The sequence below is a fragment of the Pygocentrus nattereri genome, chromosome 3, assembly GCF_015220715.1.
Source record: "Pygocentrus nattereri isolate fPygNat1 chromosome 3, fPygNat1.pri, whole genome shotgun sequence".
Taxonomy (NCBI): domain Eukaryota; kingdom Metazoa; phylum Chordata; class Actinopteri; order Characiformes; family Serrasalmidae; genus Pygocentrus; species Pygocentrus nattereri.
Window position 1 is genome coordinate 50,331,073 of NC_051213.1, and position 16,096 is coordinate 50,347,168.

Consider the following 16,096-nt stretch of genomic DNA (forward strand, 5'->3'; position numbering starts at 1 on the left):
TAGAACACCATTAGATCCTCTTAGCAAACCATCAAATGCACTCGCTGGTCACCCGCGGCTCATTAGGGTCCTTTACACTCTGATATCACCCCATTAAAAAGGCCCAAACCCAGTACAAACCCAGGGATTCTGCTTCTATGAAGCCATGTGTGCAGACTATAAATGCATTTGATGGTTTCCTGATAGGATCTAAAGGTGTTCTACAAGAAACTAGTGGTTGCTATTGTAAACCATGAAGCCAGTTCCCATTAGAAAGCAAAGCCCTAATGATTGTAATGGTCTTTTTCAGCAGGGCCACATTAGCAGAGTCAGAGATGTTAATGCTGAGTGATGAATGAGGGATGTTAGAGTTCTGAAACTGGGCCAGCGCAGCAGCTGGAACACATCAAACGCAGCGTCCACTGAGCTGCTCTCAGGTAGGAGCGAGTCCGGAGGTGAGGAGCATGTGGAAGCGTTTAAGCTGAAGGTTAAATATGAGGTTATAATGGTGCCGAAGGCCTCGAGCTCCACCTGTGAAACTGAGAGATTTAATAAGGGCAGCAATTTAATTCCATTATACTGAACTTAGAGCGCCATCCTGTACAGCAGCTCTGCCCCCCCCCCCCATCAGCCCTGCCCCCTCTCGGCCCTGCCCACCGTCAGCTCTGCCCCCCCCATCAGCCCTGCCCCCTCTCGGCCCTGCCCACCGTCAGCTCTGCCCCCCCATCAGCCCTGCCCCCTCTCGGCCCTGCCCACCGTCAGCTCTGCCCCCATCTCGGCCCTGCCCCCTGTCGGCCCTGTCCCCATCTCGGCCCTGCCCCCATCTCGGCCATGCCCACTGTCGGCTCTGCCCCCATCTCGGCCCTGCCCCCATCTCGGCCCTGCCCCCCCATCTCGGCCCTGCCCCCCCATCTCGGCCCTGCCCCCCCATCTCGGCCATGCCCCCCCATCTCGGCCATGCCCACTGTCGGCTCTGCCCCCATCTCGGCCCTGACCCCCATGGGCCCCACAAATTTGAAGAAACTGTATTTTAAAAAGCAAATCCAGCTAAAATGTTTATGACCGTTTATCATTAATTTAGTTTCTGGGTCAGATTTTTAACAAAACCTTAAAAAACCCTAATTAGTGAACAGAAGTATGCAAATTAAGTATAATACACTAAATTAAATGCGTACTATAATGCATTTGTTTTTGTGTAATGTACACGCACATTAAAGTCCATGTAACAAGACCTTTTTCCTCACCCCTAAGTAATTCTGGGAATTCTTAAAAAAATGAGAAACTATAGACACATTTACATGCAGCCTAATAATACGTTAATAATCCGACTAATAGCTCAATTGGGATATAAGAAGTCAAGGTAATACACCTCAATCGCAATAGTCTAGTCCGATTTTCTAACCGACTGATCGAGGAGGGTAATCCTGTAAATAATCAGTTAAATATAAGAATAATATCCGTGTAAACGCCTGTATCCGATTACATTCCCTATCGGAAAGTTTAAGTCCGTTCTGCATGTGTGTCGCGTCACAGTGAGAGTTTATACCGTTCAACACGGCGGAGCAGAAACTGGTCTGCAGAGGAGACGAAGTTCATGCCCTGATCTTTAAAAGACGGCGGCGGGACGGACGTCCAGCTTATGCGTCTCAGAGCACGACGTCTTCCTCTCGGCCTTCTTTAATAAGGACGTGTGAAGGACGTTTTCCTGAGTCTGACGTCATTTTAAAGCAGTTCAAAACACAATCACTGCTCACTGCTGCTCATCTCACTCTGACTGGACTCCTGTTGTCAAGGTAACGTCTACACTAAGTGGTTCTCTACGCTTGCGCGTCATTTTGGATCTGATTACTTGTAGTGAGCATGTAAATGATTTTCCATCTGTTGAGTGAGAATAAATACCGACTGTATTCAATCGGATTGGCAAGTCTGCATGTAAACACAGACACTGCCAAGAACATCCTCTGAGCTCAAATCTGAAATTTTACCCGCACTGATCAAAGCGTACGGCTAAAAAAGTGAGTTATCACTTCATTTAACTAAAAGCCTTTTTTTTTCACAAATTCTTAAGGAAAGATTCGAAAATCCATTTTTGAATTTGAATAGAAGTATGAAAATGAAACGTTAACCAAAATACCCACTTTTTGTTAGATGTTCATCAGAAGTATAATAATTCCACCAAATTTCACCGCTTTAGACCAATCGGGGCTCAATCTATGGCATCGTATTATCAGGTTCCGGCTCCATGAAAACAGAACTATACAGCTACGTCACATCTGCAGTCCTCTGATGTCAGAAAGTCAAACTAACGCTGGCGTCTCAACAACTTTATTGAGTTTCAGACTCCGTTCAGTCAAACTTATTGGCCAAACATCAAACATTTGTTTCGGTTTCCATAGAAACTGGGAATGTATCAAGTATAGACTATGAAAGTGCAAATAACATTTCAAGGATTAGTCGCTTAACAATATAAAATCTTTAATGGTTACAAAGTGTGCTTGTCTTTTCACTCCGTCATCCGCCTCCGCCCGCCGTCTACACGCCAAGTGATTAAAGCACAATGTACTGTCACATACAGGACTACAGTCACTACGGTAACGCTAGCTCCGCCTCCACTTTGGCAACAGACATTACTGATCACTGAAGAAACACTGCAGCCGATTCTACAAAAGAACCAGAAACAAAAACCTTCAAATGCAGTTTGTACACGAATTCCACCCCCAGCTGAGACGTCGTTCCTACTTTTCTTCAGTAGATTATAGAAATGTGTACAATTCTGGGATAGCCTGCAACTTAATTCTGCTCAACAAGGGAAATTCCACCAAAAACTCACAAATTCCAGCATAATAAAGTGGTTAAGATGTAAAGAGCGTCATTCAGAGAAACTGACCGAGTCAGAGCTCCTCACAGTGGTGGTGATGGGAACCAGACGTCCCTCTAAAAGCTCCTCACAGTGGTGGTGATGGGAACCAGACGTCCCTCTAAAAGCTCCTCACAGTGGTGGTGATGGGAACCAGACGTCCCTCTAAAAGCTCCTACAGAAAGTTCCTACATGAACTGGTTCTGAATTCACTGCCTGATGACTGAGACGCTGTTTTATGAGAGTTTAGAGAACTTCAACTCCATTCATGGTGGAGGGAGACATGCAGGGCGCTGTGCGGCAAAATAGTCCCCAAAGAAAACTCATTATTCCAGATTTTCCACAGTTTTCCATCATCAACATTCCATATGAGCTCAGAAGACTCGTGTAGGTTCTCTGGTGGTTCTGGATGGTAAATAAAGTGTCTATATTTGTGTTGTAGTCATGGCGACGCCTGGTTCCCATCACCGCCACTGTAAAGACGTCTGACCCGTTTCACACCAAACCCTCTGAATTTTGGAAAGTTTGATGGAATTCCCCTTCAGCCATACAGGCTCAAAAGAAGTGCCAGTTTAAAGAATTTGGCCATGATTTGTTTTTTTTTGTTTAGTTTTTTTGTTGTTTTTTTTTTTTATTTGTGATAGAAATACATGCTAATATCAAAAAAATAAAGATAAAGAAAGATAAAGAAAAATAAAGGAAGAACCAAACAAAAAAAAAGGTGTTTAAATGGCTGTAATTACCTCAGTAGTCACAATTAATTAGTATAAAGCGCGTATTTAAAAGTGGCACTGTAAAAGGACTGTTTGACACATCATGGACAAAAACATTGGCTTTTGTACAATTATGCATTATTTCATAATTCTTCTTTTTTATGAAAGACATTCAATTTCAAATAAATAGAAAAAAATCAATTGTCACAATATATTAATCAGGTATGGCGTTTACACACTGAACGAAGCCACAGGCTGAACATACGACACCTCCTCAAACGCTCGGCTTACTGTTAGAGTTAGTACGGAAAAGCAGAGGCGCAGAGAGGACCAGCAGTGACCCCACTCGAGTGGGAGCGCCCTCAAAAACAGGCTCTGGAGACGAACCAGAGGCCAGATAAAGGGAGGCTGGAGAGATACGGATACATATATTTAAAAAAAAACACCTCATGGAAAACAGTAAGTCTGGAGGCCTTCAGATTCACTGCCGCTGGAAACGACGGCGACGCGAGCGTCACTCGAGAGATGTGGCAATAAATACGAGAGAATTCACAGAAAAGGCACTGTGATGAGTTCTGCGTAGAGTTATAACTGCTTATAACACTCACTGCAGAGTCGTTACACTCCGTCTGATTGGCCAGCAGCCGTGGTACAGTGATCGGCTCTGACCGAACCAGGAGGACTGCAACTGGACCAGGTCACGCTTTCCTTCAGCACCACCACCATCAGCAGCACCTCAGCGAGCTGCTGGAGTTTCAGACGTACTTCTAATCCACGCCTGCAGAACCTGTAGCGGACACGGCTCATCAGAAGCCGCCAGGGCTGGGCAACACGACGATACTCGTCATTATCGCGATCCGTTTTCACAACAGGCTCATCTGAGCGGATATCGGCCGGTTCCGTTAAAAACCGCGCTCAGTCCTGTTTAAGCGCAGCGCCGTGAGCGAAATGTTCAATAGAAACCACGGCGTTCAGAGTTTAAGGCGTTTTGTAGACGTCAGACGTCAGAAATAAAGGACATCCCGACTGCCGTGAAAACGTTGGTGTAGCACGACGGCATGTTTGTCACACTGCCCACAAAGTAGACACCAAAATGTATAGCTGAGCGAGTTGAGATTAGTAAATAAGCTGCTTTATTTATTTATTTATTTATTTCAACTCAAATCAAAAACAGTTACTATAAATACTTATTTAGAGTATTTACTTCACACGAGGTTAAATCTCAGTTTGGCCTGATCGATAGATCTAAAAATAATGAGCACGATATTTTCTAGTTTAAAAACTCGTGATTAGCCATTACATCGCCTCCACCCAGCCAACACGCGCCGTCGACTCTGTTTTTAGCTCGTTTTCCCGTTTTAACGAAAACCCTTAATAAAAAAAAGCAAATACTGAACAAAATACTGAGTAACACCCTTTGAAAACTGCTAACCGTTAACAGCTGGTACTGCGTGGGCTCCGTTTAGCTTGTTTAGCTGTTTTAATGAAGTTCTTTAATAAAAAACACTGAATAACACAGAGTGACCTCTTTTGAAAGCTGCTACTCTTTAATAGCTGTTCCTGGAAACATGTACGTTCAAGCTCCTTCTGGTGTGAGTTCATGGTGATTGTGAGCCAATAGCGCCCTCTGCTGGAGAAACCTCAGAAACAAGATGTTCTCCGTTGTTACAGCAGAGCAGCTCTGGAGTTCTGCAGAAGCCTTTAGGAAAGGCGTGGAATATTATAGTTTAATCAGTTTATTAACTGAAACACTTCAGCTGTACAGAAAATACTGTAAATTCCACTCTGGGAAACTGGACCGCAGGGAATTTCATCTACTGTAGCCTAATGGCTCTTAAAGCCCCATAATAACACCATGTTTCAACAATGTTCGCATATTAATATTAATTAGCTGTTTAACGGTAAATTAGTCCTCTGTAATTGTCGGTTCTCAATTCTTGCCACATTTCTCGTGTATTATAAAAATCATCTTTTTATGTTCCAGCAAACTGCTTGAAACTTATGCTAAACATTAGAGATTTCACATTTATTTCATTTTAGTAGCTGATTTTTTTGCATGTATTTAAAATTTATTCATATTATTGTTTTATTCCATTGAGATTTTTACTCTTTATTCGCTTTCAAGTTTACTGCTCTCCTGATTTCTGTATTCCTTTTACTTTTTTGTTTCCTTTTATTTGTATTATATTCACCCTGTTTTACTGGTTTATTTAATTATACTGTAATATTACAATTAATGTATGCAAATGTTTGAACACTGGTGATATTTCTTTTTTCTTGATTTTCTAATAATAACTGGGTCGTCCTCTACAGGCATTTTTCTGCAGCTTTCACTGCAGAATTTCTATTTACTTGCAGGGAAAATATTTTGATTTATTTTATTTATTATAAAATATTATAAACTACATTTTTTTTCTCCACAATATTTTAAATTCAGAAAACCAACAGTAAAATGTGCAGAAGTGTCCTTATTAAACCTGACATCGCCATGAATGTGCAACAAAATTGGTTTACTGTTCATTTTGAAAGGTAAATCTCAAGAATGCTTAGAAATAGTTTATTATAAACAAGACGTTTTCTGCACGTTGGGATTAAGAGTCGTGGTGCGCTACAGATGCGGCAGGCAAGAGATCAGGCTGAGGTACTTTCTCTAATACTACAACCCAGTGGGTCTGAAGGAGAGGGTGGTCTTTGTAAAGGGGCTTTAGCCCTCAGCAGCAGGCACAATCAGCACATTGTCCACTGGCTTTGCATCAGCTCTGCATGTGCTAGCCAGTGTTTATGGCACCTACAGTAACAACCGAGGCGAGATTAAGCGGCTCTCACTGGCCGCACGGGACATTCAGACCAGCCCAGCCTCGGCGAAACACTCCTGTTCCATACAGTAGAGCTCTTCTGCGACAGAGAACCAGACTGGAGTCGTGCACCGAGGCCAACTGCATTAGCACACCTAACTACCCCCCCCCCCCCCCACCCCCCTACGTACAGCCATCGTTCCTATTGTTCCTATTGGCCGTTCCGCATTCTTTCTTTTTGGAAATCTGTTCGGCTCTCCAGGCCCCGTGAAGAAAACATCACGCGTCCGAAGCAAAAACGACGCAGACCCTGCAACGAGACGACAGACAAGCTTCAACACTTACTAGTTTAGTATTCTTAAAAATTCAGTTTCTGCTCATTTCTATTCGTCCGACTGTACAAGTTACGTGATAAATCTCTTTCTGCCTTGGCTTTTCTTCGGCTACTTCGCATCAAAAAGTGGTCTGGCTTCATGGAGGAGGCCCTCAATCTCATACAAGATGCACCTGACCCTCCCACTCGGAGGAGCTACTGCTGGGTTGCTCGGGGTCTGAGTCACATTTCGGAGTTTCGGAGTGGCAAGGGTGAGACGTTTCCTGCTCTTCACTCGATTGGGGCACCAGAGGAGGTGCTGATGATACGTCTACGCTCACCAGGTCCAGCTGAGTGGGTCTGACGGGCTCAACGCTGCAAACCTCTCGGTCACCCTCTGGTGGCCACTGCTGGAATGGGTTTGCCACTGGTTGCTCCGGCGCCTGAGTGCTGAACTCTGAATCCGAAGGAGCAACTGGGGGAACCAAACTGATGTTCTGCGGGTTCATATCATGGAACCAGGCCATGATGTTACCTAACAGGTTGGCGTTGTCAGCAGGATCCATGTCGGTGGTCTCCATTTGTCCAGGCAGAGGTGGGAATGGGACTCCGACTCCAACGGGATTGGGATTGCCCAGATTGTTGAAGCGCTGTGGAACGTTCTGGCCGCTCATGTTGCCCAGCTTCTTCAGGCTGTCCCCGACCTCCAGCAGCTCAGAGCTGCTCAGGGCAGCGCGTGGAACATCAACCCCATGAAGGAGCGGGTCCAGCCTGGAGGGCAGGGATGTCCCGATGGCTCCCATGGACGCCTCGTGTGCCAGAAGCTCCTGAGCGTCCACCATGCCTCCTCCAGCACCAGCGGTGAGGCCAGACTCCTGCAAGGAGAGCTGGATGGCCAGCAGGATGTTGGGGTCATCTTCATCCAGAGAGCTGTGAGGCTGCAGGACAAACAAAACAAAGGAAGTTACTCTAAGCTGCCGTTTAATTCGTAAACTGGAGAAAACAATTCATGGCTGTGATTCGGTCGCAGTAGTTTGCAGTTTTATTGACGTCCAATTGTACTTTTACAAAGTAAAGAAGGTCAAGTAAAAAAAAAGCCCTGAACACTTTCAAATATAAGGTTTCAACAATGGCACTTCCCTCGGCCAAATAATGTAAAGTGACTATTGTTGTTACTTAGCAACTGAGGTGGTCGGTGGAATGACCGGTACAGGGGACAACTGCTGTTCTTAGGAACCAATCTGTTTAGAAAGTGCAGTATCTGGTCAGCTGCCCTCTACTTTCATCATGAATGGACCAAAAGAAATGAACCGAAATGACCTTGAAAAAGAATCCTGTTCCATTAACTTCCATTCAAACTGAGACTGCTTCTTCCTCCTTCTGTAAAGGAGATCCAACAGCCATGAGACTCGAGGCAAAACTTACCATAGGCAGGCCTGGTCTCTGACTGCAACCACCTTGTTCTGAATCTGGGAGAAAAGCGGGAAAAGACAAAAAATGGATAATCATCTCTTCATTATTACTATTCTTACATACAGCAAGAAAAGATTTCCTCTCTTTTTTCAATGACATCTAGTCCTTTCACTCAAGTATTATCTTACCAAGTACTAATACTTTTATTTATAAAGTATGTTACCATGTACCAAGTACCACATACTCTCATGCAGACTGTTACCATGTACCAATACTTTTACTCATGCAGTTTGTAAGCAAGTACTAATCATTTTACTCATGTCGTATGTTACCAAGTATCAATACTTTTACTCATGTAGTTTGTTACCAAGTAGTAATACTTTTACTTGTGTACTGCTACCAAGTACAAATACTTTCTCATGTAGTTCGTTACCATCTGCCAGTACTTTTACTCACCATGTATTTTTGCTAAGTATTACAATTTTTTTGCCCATGTAGTATTTTTGCAACTTTTATTCAAGTACAGAAGTACTGTACTTAGTCCATTCCTGCTGCAATACCTAAAGTGCCAGGGTTGTGGTCATCAGAGTCCGGCGTGTTGCTTCTCAGGCTGGTCATGTCTCCACGGCGGCGCTGCCGGTGTCTGCGGCGGTACTGGAACTCTGCATACTCCTGTAACACAGCAAAACACAACACACTCAATCTACTGCAGGAACATCTCGGAAGTCCAGGAACAGAAATCTGCCCCCGACCCTGCAGAAGAGCAGCCTCGCAAAAGATCTACAGAGGAACCTGACGACTGCTTCAACGCAAGGCTGAGCGATATGACAAAAAGCAGTGGAGAACCGTGACTGTTAGAGCCAGGACCACAAATGTCAAAACCCACTGCCTGGTGTCTGAGATGTTGCTCTGTGATCGTTTTCAGAAGATTTCGTACTGAAACACACTTAAAATTGATTCATGGTGGAGGGAGACATGCAGGACGCTGTGCGGCAAAACAGTCCCCAAAGAAAACTGATCATTCCAGATTTTCCACTATTTTCCAACATTCCATATAAGCTCAGAAGACTCGGGCAGGTTCTCTGGTGGTTCTGGATGGTAAATAAAGTGTCTATATCTGTGTTGTAGTCATGGCGACGCCTGGTTCCCATCACCACCACTGTAATGAATCCTCGAGGTAGCAGAGTGTTAGCAAAACTGCCTAGTAAAATGCTGTCAAATGCCTTAAGGGGAAAACTGATGCTGATAAACTGCATTTCAGTGAAAAACATACTGGAAAATATGGATTATACTGCCCCCAATTAAAAAAGCTCATGATGTGCAGTAAAACAGTTTATAATTATACAGAGCTACTGTAGCCTCTAATGCCTTGTGCACAATGTACGCTGTCTTGAGGGGAAAAACACTTCTTCATTGATTATATATGCTGGAATATAATCTGCATGCGCTCATACAGGTGTAAAATAACTGAAAATATGGATTAAGAGCCAGAAAAACGAGGTAATTGATTACCCCTGCTCTACAGCATGCAGTCTTTCTGGTGTACGTCAATCGCAGAGTACAGAAAAGAATAAAAGCATGCTGAAAAATAAGAAATGATCAATTAAAAAAAAAAAAAAAAAAAAGCAATGGAGCGCAAATGACAGGTGCCAGTCTGCTCGTACTGCCGTCGTACTGCCAGATGGAAGAACACGGAGGCTCCAGTAATACCTGCCGCCGGCCTCCTGCATTCTGAATGTAGACTCTCGGATCAATTCCCCCGAGAAGTGCCTGATTCCCCTGCATCTTTAGATTAGAACAGAATCGCAGTGCAGTACCATTCAGCTGAACACCTCAATTCCACACATGCTGTAGATCTGTAGGTCTTAATGCCCAATCTGTCAACTTCATCACATTTTCTTACACAGGCTCCGCCCACAAGCACGTTCATTCACAGCTACTAACTTTACAGAACGATGGAAAGTCACAAAAAGCTTTATGAGAAACTGTAGAACGGAGTTTATATCAGAATGAATAGCCGACTCTAAATGTAGGTATTGTGATATAAACCGAGTCCGTTCTACAGTTTCTCATTAGACTGAATGAATAACCGGCTCTAAATGTAGGTATTGTGATATAAACCGAGTCCGTTCTACAGTTTCTCATTAGACTGAATGAATAACCGACTCTAAATGTAGGTATTGTGATATAAACCGAGTCCGTTCTACAGTTTCTCATTAGGCTGAATGAATAACCGACTCTAAATGTAGGTATTGTGATATAAACCGAGTCTGTTCTACTGTAGCTATGAAAGACCACATTTGTGGGCAGGGCACAAGTATGAGGCTTAGCAGTGTAATTTCCCTTTAAGCATATTACGCTTCAATGTGTAATTACAGCATCTTACACATCTTGGAGGGCAAACAGTAGAAATGTACCTCTGGAGACGCGAAGCCCAAGTACTCCCAGTCCCACGTCCCCCCAGCAAAGCTGTAAAGACACATAAGTAAAGATTCATTTCCATCTTAATAACTCAAGATCTAAAAAAAGCCAAAAAGCGTATTACATACTGAAACCCACACAGGCCCCGTCCCATTTCTGATTTTCACCCCTACCCCTTGTTTTGGAGCGCTGCCCCTTGTTCCTGAGCTACAGGGCAGTGGTTGAGATCTTCCCTCTGAAATGAGCCCCTCTAATAAAAGAGCATCACTTCATTAACAGCTACCAGCGCCGCTCTGTAGGCGACCCTGCCCGTCTGCAGGGGCAGCAGAGGAGGGGAAAGTTCAGCTCCTCACTGCTGGGCTTTAGTTACATTTAGGGATCAGACGCCTTCAAAGAGGGGGGCAATTATTTATTATCACCCCCCCTAATTGTTCAGCGATATGAAGCTGAAGTCAGCTTCTTCTTAAAATGTACCCTTTCCACCTTAAACGGTGCAAGAAATTTCTCACATTTGTGTGTTTCTTGGGTCTCTTGTGCTCCGTCTTTTCTTTTTTCTCTCAAAACACTCTGTTTGGAGGGTCATGTTGCCCTAATATTTACCCCCTACCCCTCTATCTTAACAAGAATCAGGACCCCCTACCCTCCTACACGTGGACGCGAGAAACAGAGGGGTAGGGCTGAGTGCTCCGCTTGATGAGTAGATAGTTGCGCTTGATTCTACACGCCTCTTTTGCATGAACAATGCAGAGCAGATCAGCCCGAGTCATCGTTTTACCTGCGTCGTGGGGCCTCTGGTGAATCGTTGGGTGCCACCCCTCGGGCCACGGAGGCCAGGAATTCCTGCCTCTTCTGCTGCACCAGGCAGGCGGCCCGGATGATCTTATGGCGAGGGGTACGGAGGTAAGGCCTGTTTACTTTCTGGGCAAGATCCTCCGTTACCATCTCCAGGTCGGTCTGCAAGAAGAAGAACCAGTTTTTATTCACAAACACTCAAATCCATCCTGTAATCACTCTACGATCCACACAGTCGCTCTGACAGACTGTAATACACTACAGGAAGCGTAGGGGGCGATACGGCTTCTACTGTTTCATTTAAAAAGCTCTATAATGTTCATATGATCCACACAGTCGCTCTGACAGACTGTAATACACTACAGGAAGCGTAGGGGGCGATACGGCTTCTACTGTTTCATTTAAAAAGCTCTATAATGTTCATATGATCCACACAGTCACTCTGACAGACTGTAATACACTACAGGAAGCGTAGGGGGCGATACGGCTTCTACTGTTTCATTTAAAAAGCTCTATAATGTTCATATGATCCACACAGTCGCTCTGACAGACTGTAATACACTACAGGAAGCGTAGGGGGCAATACGGCTTCTACTGTTTCATTTAAAAAGCTCTATAATGTTCATATGATCCACACAGTCGCTCTGACAGACTGTAATACACTACAGGAAGCGTAGGGGGCGATACGGCTTCTACTGTTTCATTTAAAAAGCTCTATAATGTTCATATGATCCACACAGTCGCTCTGACAGACTGTAATACACTACAGGAAGCGTAGGGGGCGATACAGCTTCTACTGTTTCATTTAAAAAGCTCTATAATGTTCATATGATCCACACAGTCGCTCTGACAGACTGTAATACACTACAGGAAGCGTAGGGGGCGATACGGCTTCTACTGTTTCATTTAAAAAGCTCTATAATGTTCATATGATCCACACAGTCGCTCTGACAGACTGTAATACACTACAGGAAGCGTAGGGGGCGATACGGCTTCTACTGCTTCATTTAAAAAGCTCTATAATGTTCATATGATCCACACAGTCGCTCTGACAGACTGTAATACACTACAGGAAGCGTAGGGGGCGATACGGCTTCTACTGTTTCATTTAAAAAGCTCTATGACGTTCATATGATCCACACAGTCGCTCTGACAGACTGTAATACACTACAGGAAGCGTAGGGGGCGATACGGCTTCTACTGTTTCATTTAAAAAGCTCTATAACGTTCATATGATCCACACAGTCGCTCTGACAGACTGTAATACACTACAGGAAGCGTAGGGGGCGATACGGCTTCTACTGTTTCATTTAAAAAGCTCTATAACGTTCATATGATCCGCACAGTCGCTCTGACAGACTGTAATACACTACAGGAAGCGTAGGGGGCGATACGGCTTCTACTGTTTCATTTAAAAAGCTCTATAACGTTCATATGATCCACACAGTCGCTCTGACAGACTGTAATACACTACAGGAAGCGTAGGGGGCGATACGGCTTCTACTGTTTCATTTAAAAGCTCTATAATGTTCATATGATCCACACAGTCGCTCTGACAGACTGTAATACACTACAGGAAGCGTAGGGGGCGATACGGCTTCTACTGTTTCATTTAAAAAGCTCTATAACGTTCATATGATCCACACAGTCGCTCTGACAGACTGTAATACACTACAGGAAGCGTAGGGGGCGATACGGCTTCTACTGTTTCATTTAAAAAGCTCTATAATGTTCATATGATCCACACAGTCGCTCTGACAGACTGTAATACACTACAGGAAGCGTAGGGGGCGATACGGCTTCTACTGTTTCATTTAAAAAGCTCTATAATGTTCATATGATCCACACAGTCGCTCTGACAGACTGTAATACACTACAGGAAGCGTAGGGGGCGATACGGCTTCTACTGTTTCATTTAAAAAGCTCTATAATGTTCATATGATCCACACAGTCGCTCTGACAGACTGTAATACACTACAGGAAGCGTAGGGGGCGATACGGCTTCTACTGTTTCATTTAAAAAGCTCTATAACGTTCATATGATCCACACAGTCGCTCTGACAGACTGTAATACACTACAGGAAGCGTAGGGGGCGATACGGCTTCTACTGTTTCATTTAAAAAGCTCTATAACGTTCATATGATCCGCACAGTCGCTCTGACAGACTGTAATACACTACAGGAAGCGTAGGGGGCGATACGGCTTCTACTGTTTCATTTAAAAAGCTCTATAACGTTCATATGATCCACACAGTCGCTCTGACAGACTGTAATACACTACAGGAAGCGTAGGGGGCGATACGGCTTCTACTGTTTCATTTAAAAAGCTCTATAACGTTCATATGATCCACACAGTCGCTCTGACAGACTGTAATACACTACAGGAAGCGTAGGGGGCGATACGGCTTCTACTGTTTCATTTAAAAAGCTCTATAACGTTCATATGATCCACACAGTCGCTCTGACAGACTGTAATACACTACAGGAAGCGTAGGGGGCGATACGGCTTCTACTGCTTCATTTAAAAAGCTCTATAATGTTCTTATGATCCACACAGTCGCTCTGACAGACTGTAATACACTACAGGAAGCGTAGGGGGCGATACGGCTTCTACTGTTTCATTTAAAAAGCTCTATAATGTTCATATGATCCACACAGTCGCTCTGACAGACTGTAATACACTACAGGAAGCGTAGGGGGCGATACGGCTTCTACTGTTTCATTTAAAAAGCTCTATAATGTTCATATGATCCACACAGTCGCTCTGACAGACTGTAATACACTACAGGAAGCGTAGGGGGCGATACGGCTTCTACTGTTTCATTTAAAAAGCTCTATAATGTTCATATGATCCACACAGTCGCTCTGACAGACTGTAATACACTACAGGAAGCGTAGGGGGCGATACGGCTTCTACTGTTTCATTTAAAAAGCTCTATAATGTTCATATGATCCACACAGTCGCTCTGACAGACTGTAATACACTACAGGAAGCGTAGGGGGCGATACGGCTTCTACTGTTTCATTTAAAAAGCTCTATAATGTTCATATGATCCACAAAGTCGCTCTGACAGACTGTAATACACTACAGGAAGCGTAGGGGGCGATACGGCTTCTACTGTTTCATTTAAAAAGCTCTATAATGTTCATATGATCCACACAGTCGCTCTGACAGACTGTAATACACTATAGGAAGCGTAGGGGGCGATACGGCTTCTACTGTTTCATTTAAAAAGCTCTATAATGTTCATATGATCCACACAGTCGCTCTGACAGACTGTAATACACTACAGGAAGCGTAGGGGGCGATACGGCTTCTACTGTTTCATTTAAAAAGCTCTATAATGTTCATATGATCCACACAGTCGCTCTGACAGACTGTAATACACTACAGGAAGCGTAGGGGGCGATACGGCTTCTACTGTTTCATTTAAAAAGCTCTATAATGTTCATATGATCCACACAGTCGCTCTGACAGACTGTAATACACTACAGGAAGCATAGGGGGCGATACGGCTTCTACTGTTTCATTTAAAAAGCTCTATAATGTACATATGATCCACACAGCCGCTCTGACAGACTGTAATACACTACAGGAAGCGTAGGGGGCGATACGGCTTCTACTGTTTCATTTAAAAAGCTCTATAATGTTCATATGATCCACACAGTCGCTCTGACAGACTGTAATACACTACAGGAAGCGTAGGGGGCGATACGGCTTCTACTGTTTCATTTAAAAAGCTCTATAATGTTCATATGATCCACACAGTCGCTCTGACAGACTGTAATACACTACAGGAAGCGTAGGGGGCGACATGGCTTCAATATGGCTTCCTAAACTAGGCTCTTGGGTGCAGCCCATCACAGTAAAGCAGCCTATACTCAGTTCACACGCCCATGCCCAAATGACTGAGCATTTTTCTTAAGAGTTTCTAATTTCTCGCCAGTGGCATTTTTGGGGTTTATTTTGTTAGAGTGCAGCGCGGGAGGAGCTGAAAGAGTTCTGCTGGAGTACCTTTAGCTGAGCCACAAGAAAACCAGATCAAAAGTTGTGTCGCTGCAGCTCCACAGGCATTACCGACCTGCATAAGTTCAAAGATTTCTTTCTTTGTGCTTTTGGGCTCCAGAAAGAAACCGTAGGGATAAGAGCACTTGAGGATACGGCGAGTCTTTAGAAGTTCGTGCACGGCATCTTCAATGAATGTAGTGTCTGGAGGACCTCCTTCTCCTAAAAGAGGCCGAACAAAAAGGTGCATCTCATCAATACGTGTCCGAAATTACCGCGGATGTGATCAGAAAGCTCAGAAATGCTCGCTCACTTCCACTCAGCACTTTGCTCAGCTGCTCCATCTTGTCTTTGGCTGTTTTAAGGAGACGATCTTCCAGCTAGATGAGACAGAAGGAACAGAAAGTTAGATTTAAGAAACGCTTCAAATGTTTTTTTGGTCAGGGGAGGTATTACAAGATCTTAAGATCCGAAATTTTTCACTAATTCATATTACAGAACCAAATCTTACAGCATCTTTTCTGCAGTCAGGAAATCGTAACCTACTGAATCAAATCAACTGTCGTGTCCCAATTCAGGGGCTGCGTCCTTCGGAGGCTTTTGAAGGCCGACTGCGTCATGGCGGCGCGACTAGGCTGTCCCATTTCAAAGGCTCCTTCATCAGCCAACATATCTCGAGGTTCACTGCGTACCGGTGAGGATTCGAGAACACGGCATGCCCAGCAAAGGAGCAAACAGCGGCTAAGGAGACCATTTAAATGTAAATACTGGGTTTCAACTTTCGATTCAGCCTTTAAAGTCCTTTAA

At 44.1% G+C, this 16,096-nt stretch overlaps 1 protein-coding gene across 2 annotated transcripts in view; it reads right to left on the minus strand.

Annotated features, from left to right (window-relative positions):
* Positions 1–3,382: 3,382 nt before the first annotated feature.
* ankib1b (ankyrin repeat and IBR domain containing 1b) overlaps positions 3,383–16,096 on the minus strand; it is a 54,575-nt gene continuing 41,861 nt past the window's right edge. The window contains exons 14-20 of one of the 2 annotated variants that reach the window (XM_037537007.1): positions 15,603–15,669; positions 15,366–15,511; positions 11,267–11,445; positions 10,488–10,539; positions 8,631–8,742; positions 8,083–8,126; positions 3,383–7,595 (exon numbers count right to left, since the gene is read on the minus strand). In XM_037537007.1, coding sequence (XP_037392904.1) covers positions 6,837–7,595; positions 8,083–8,126; positions 8,631–8,742; positions 10,488–10,539; positions 11,267–11,445; positions 15,366–15,511; positions 15,603–15,669 — 1,359 coding nt within the window. In that variant the 3' untranslated portion in view covers positions 3,383–6,836. The remainder of the gene's footprint in view (positions 7,596–8,082; positions 8,127–8,630; positions 8,743–10,487; positions 10,540–11,266; positions 11,446–15,365; positions 15,512–15,602; positions 15,670–16,096) is intronic. The other variant, XM_037537008.1, reaches the window with a different exon arrangement.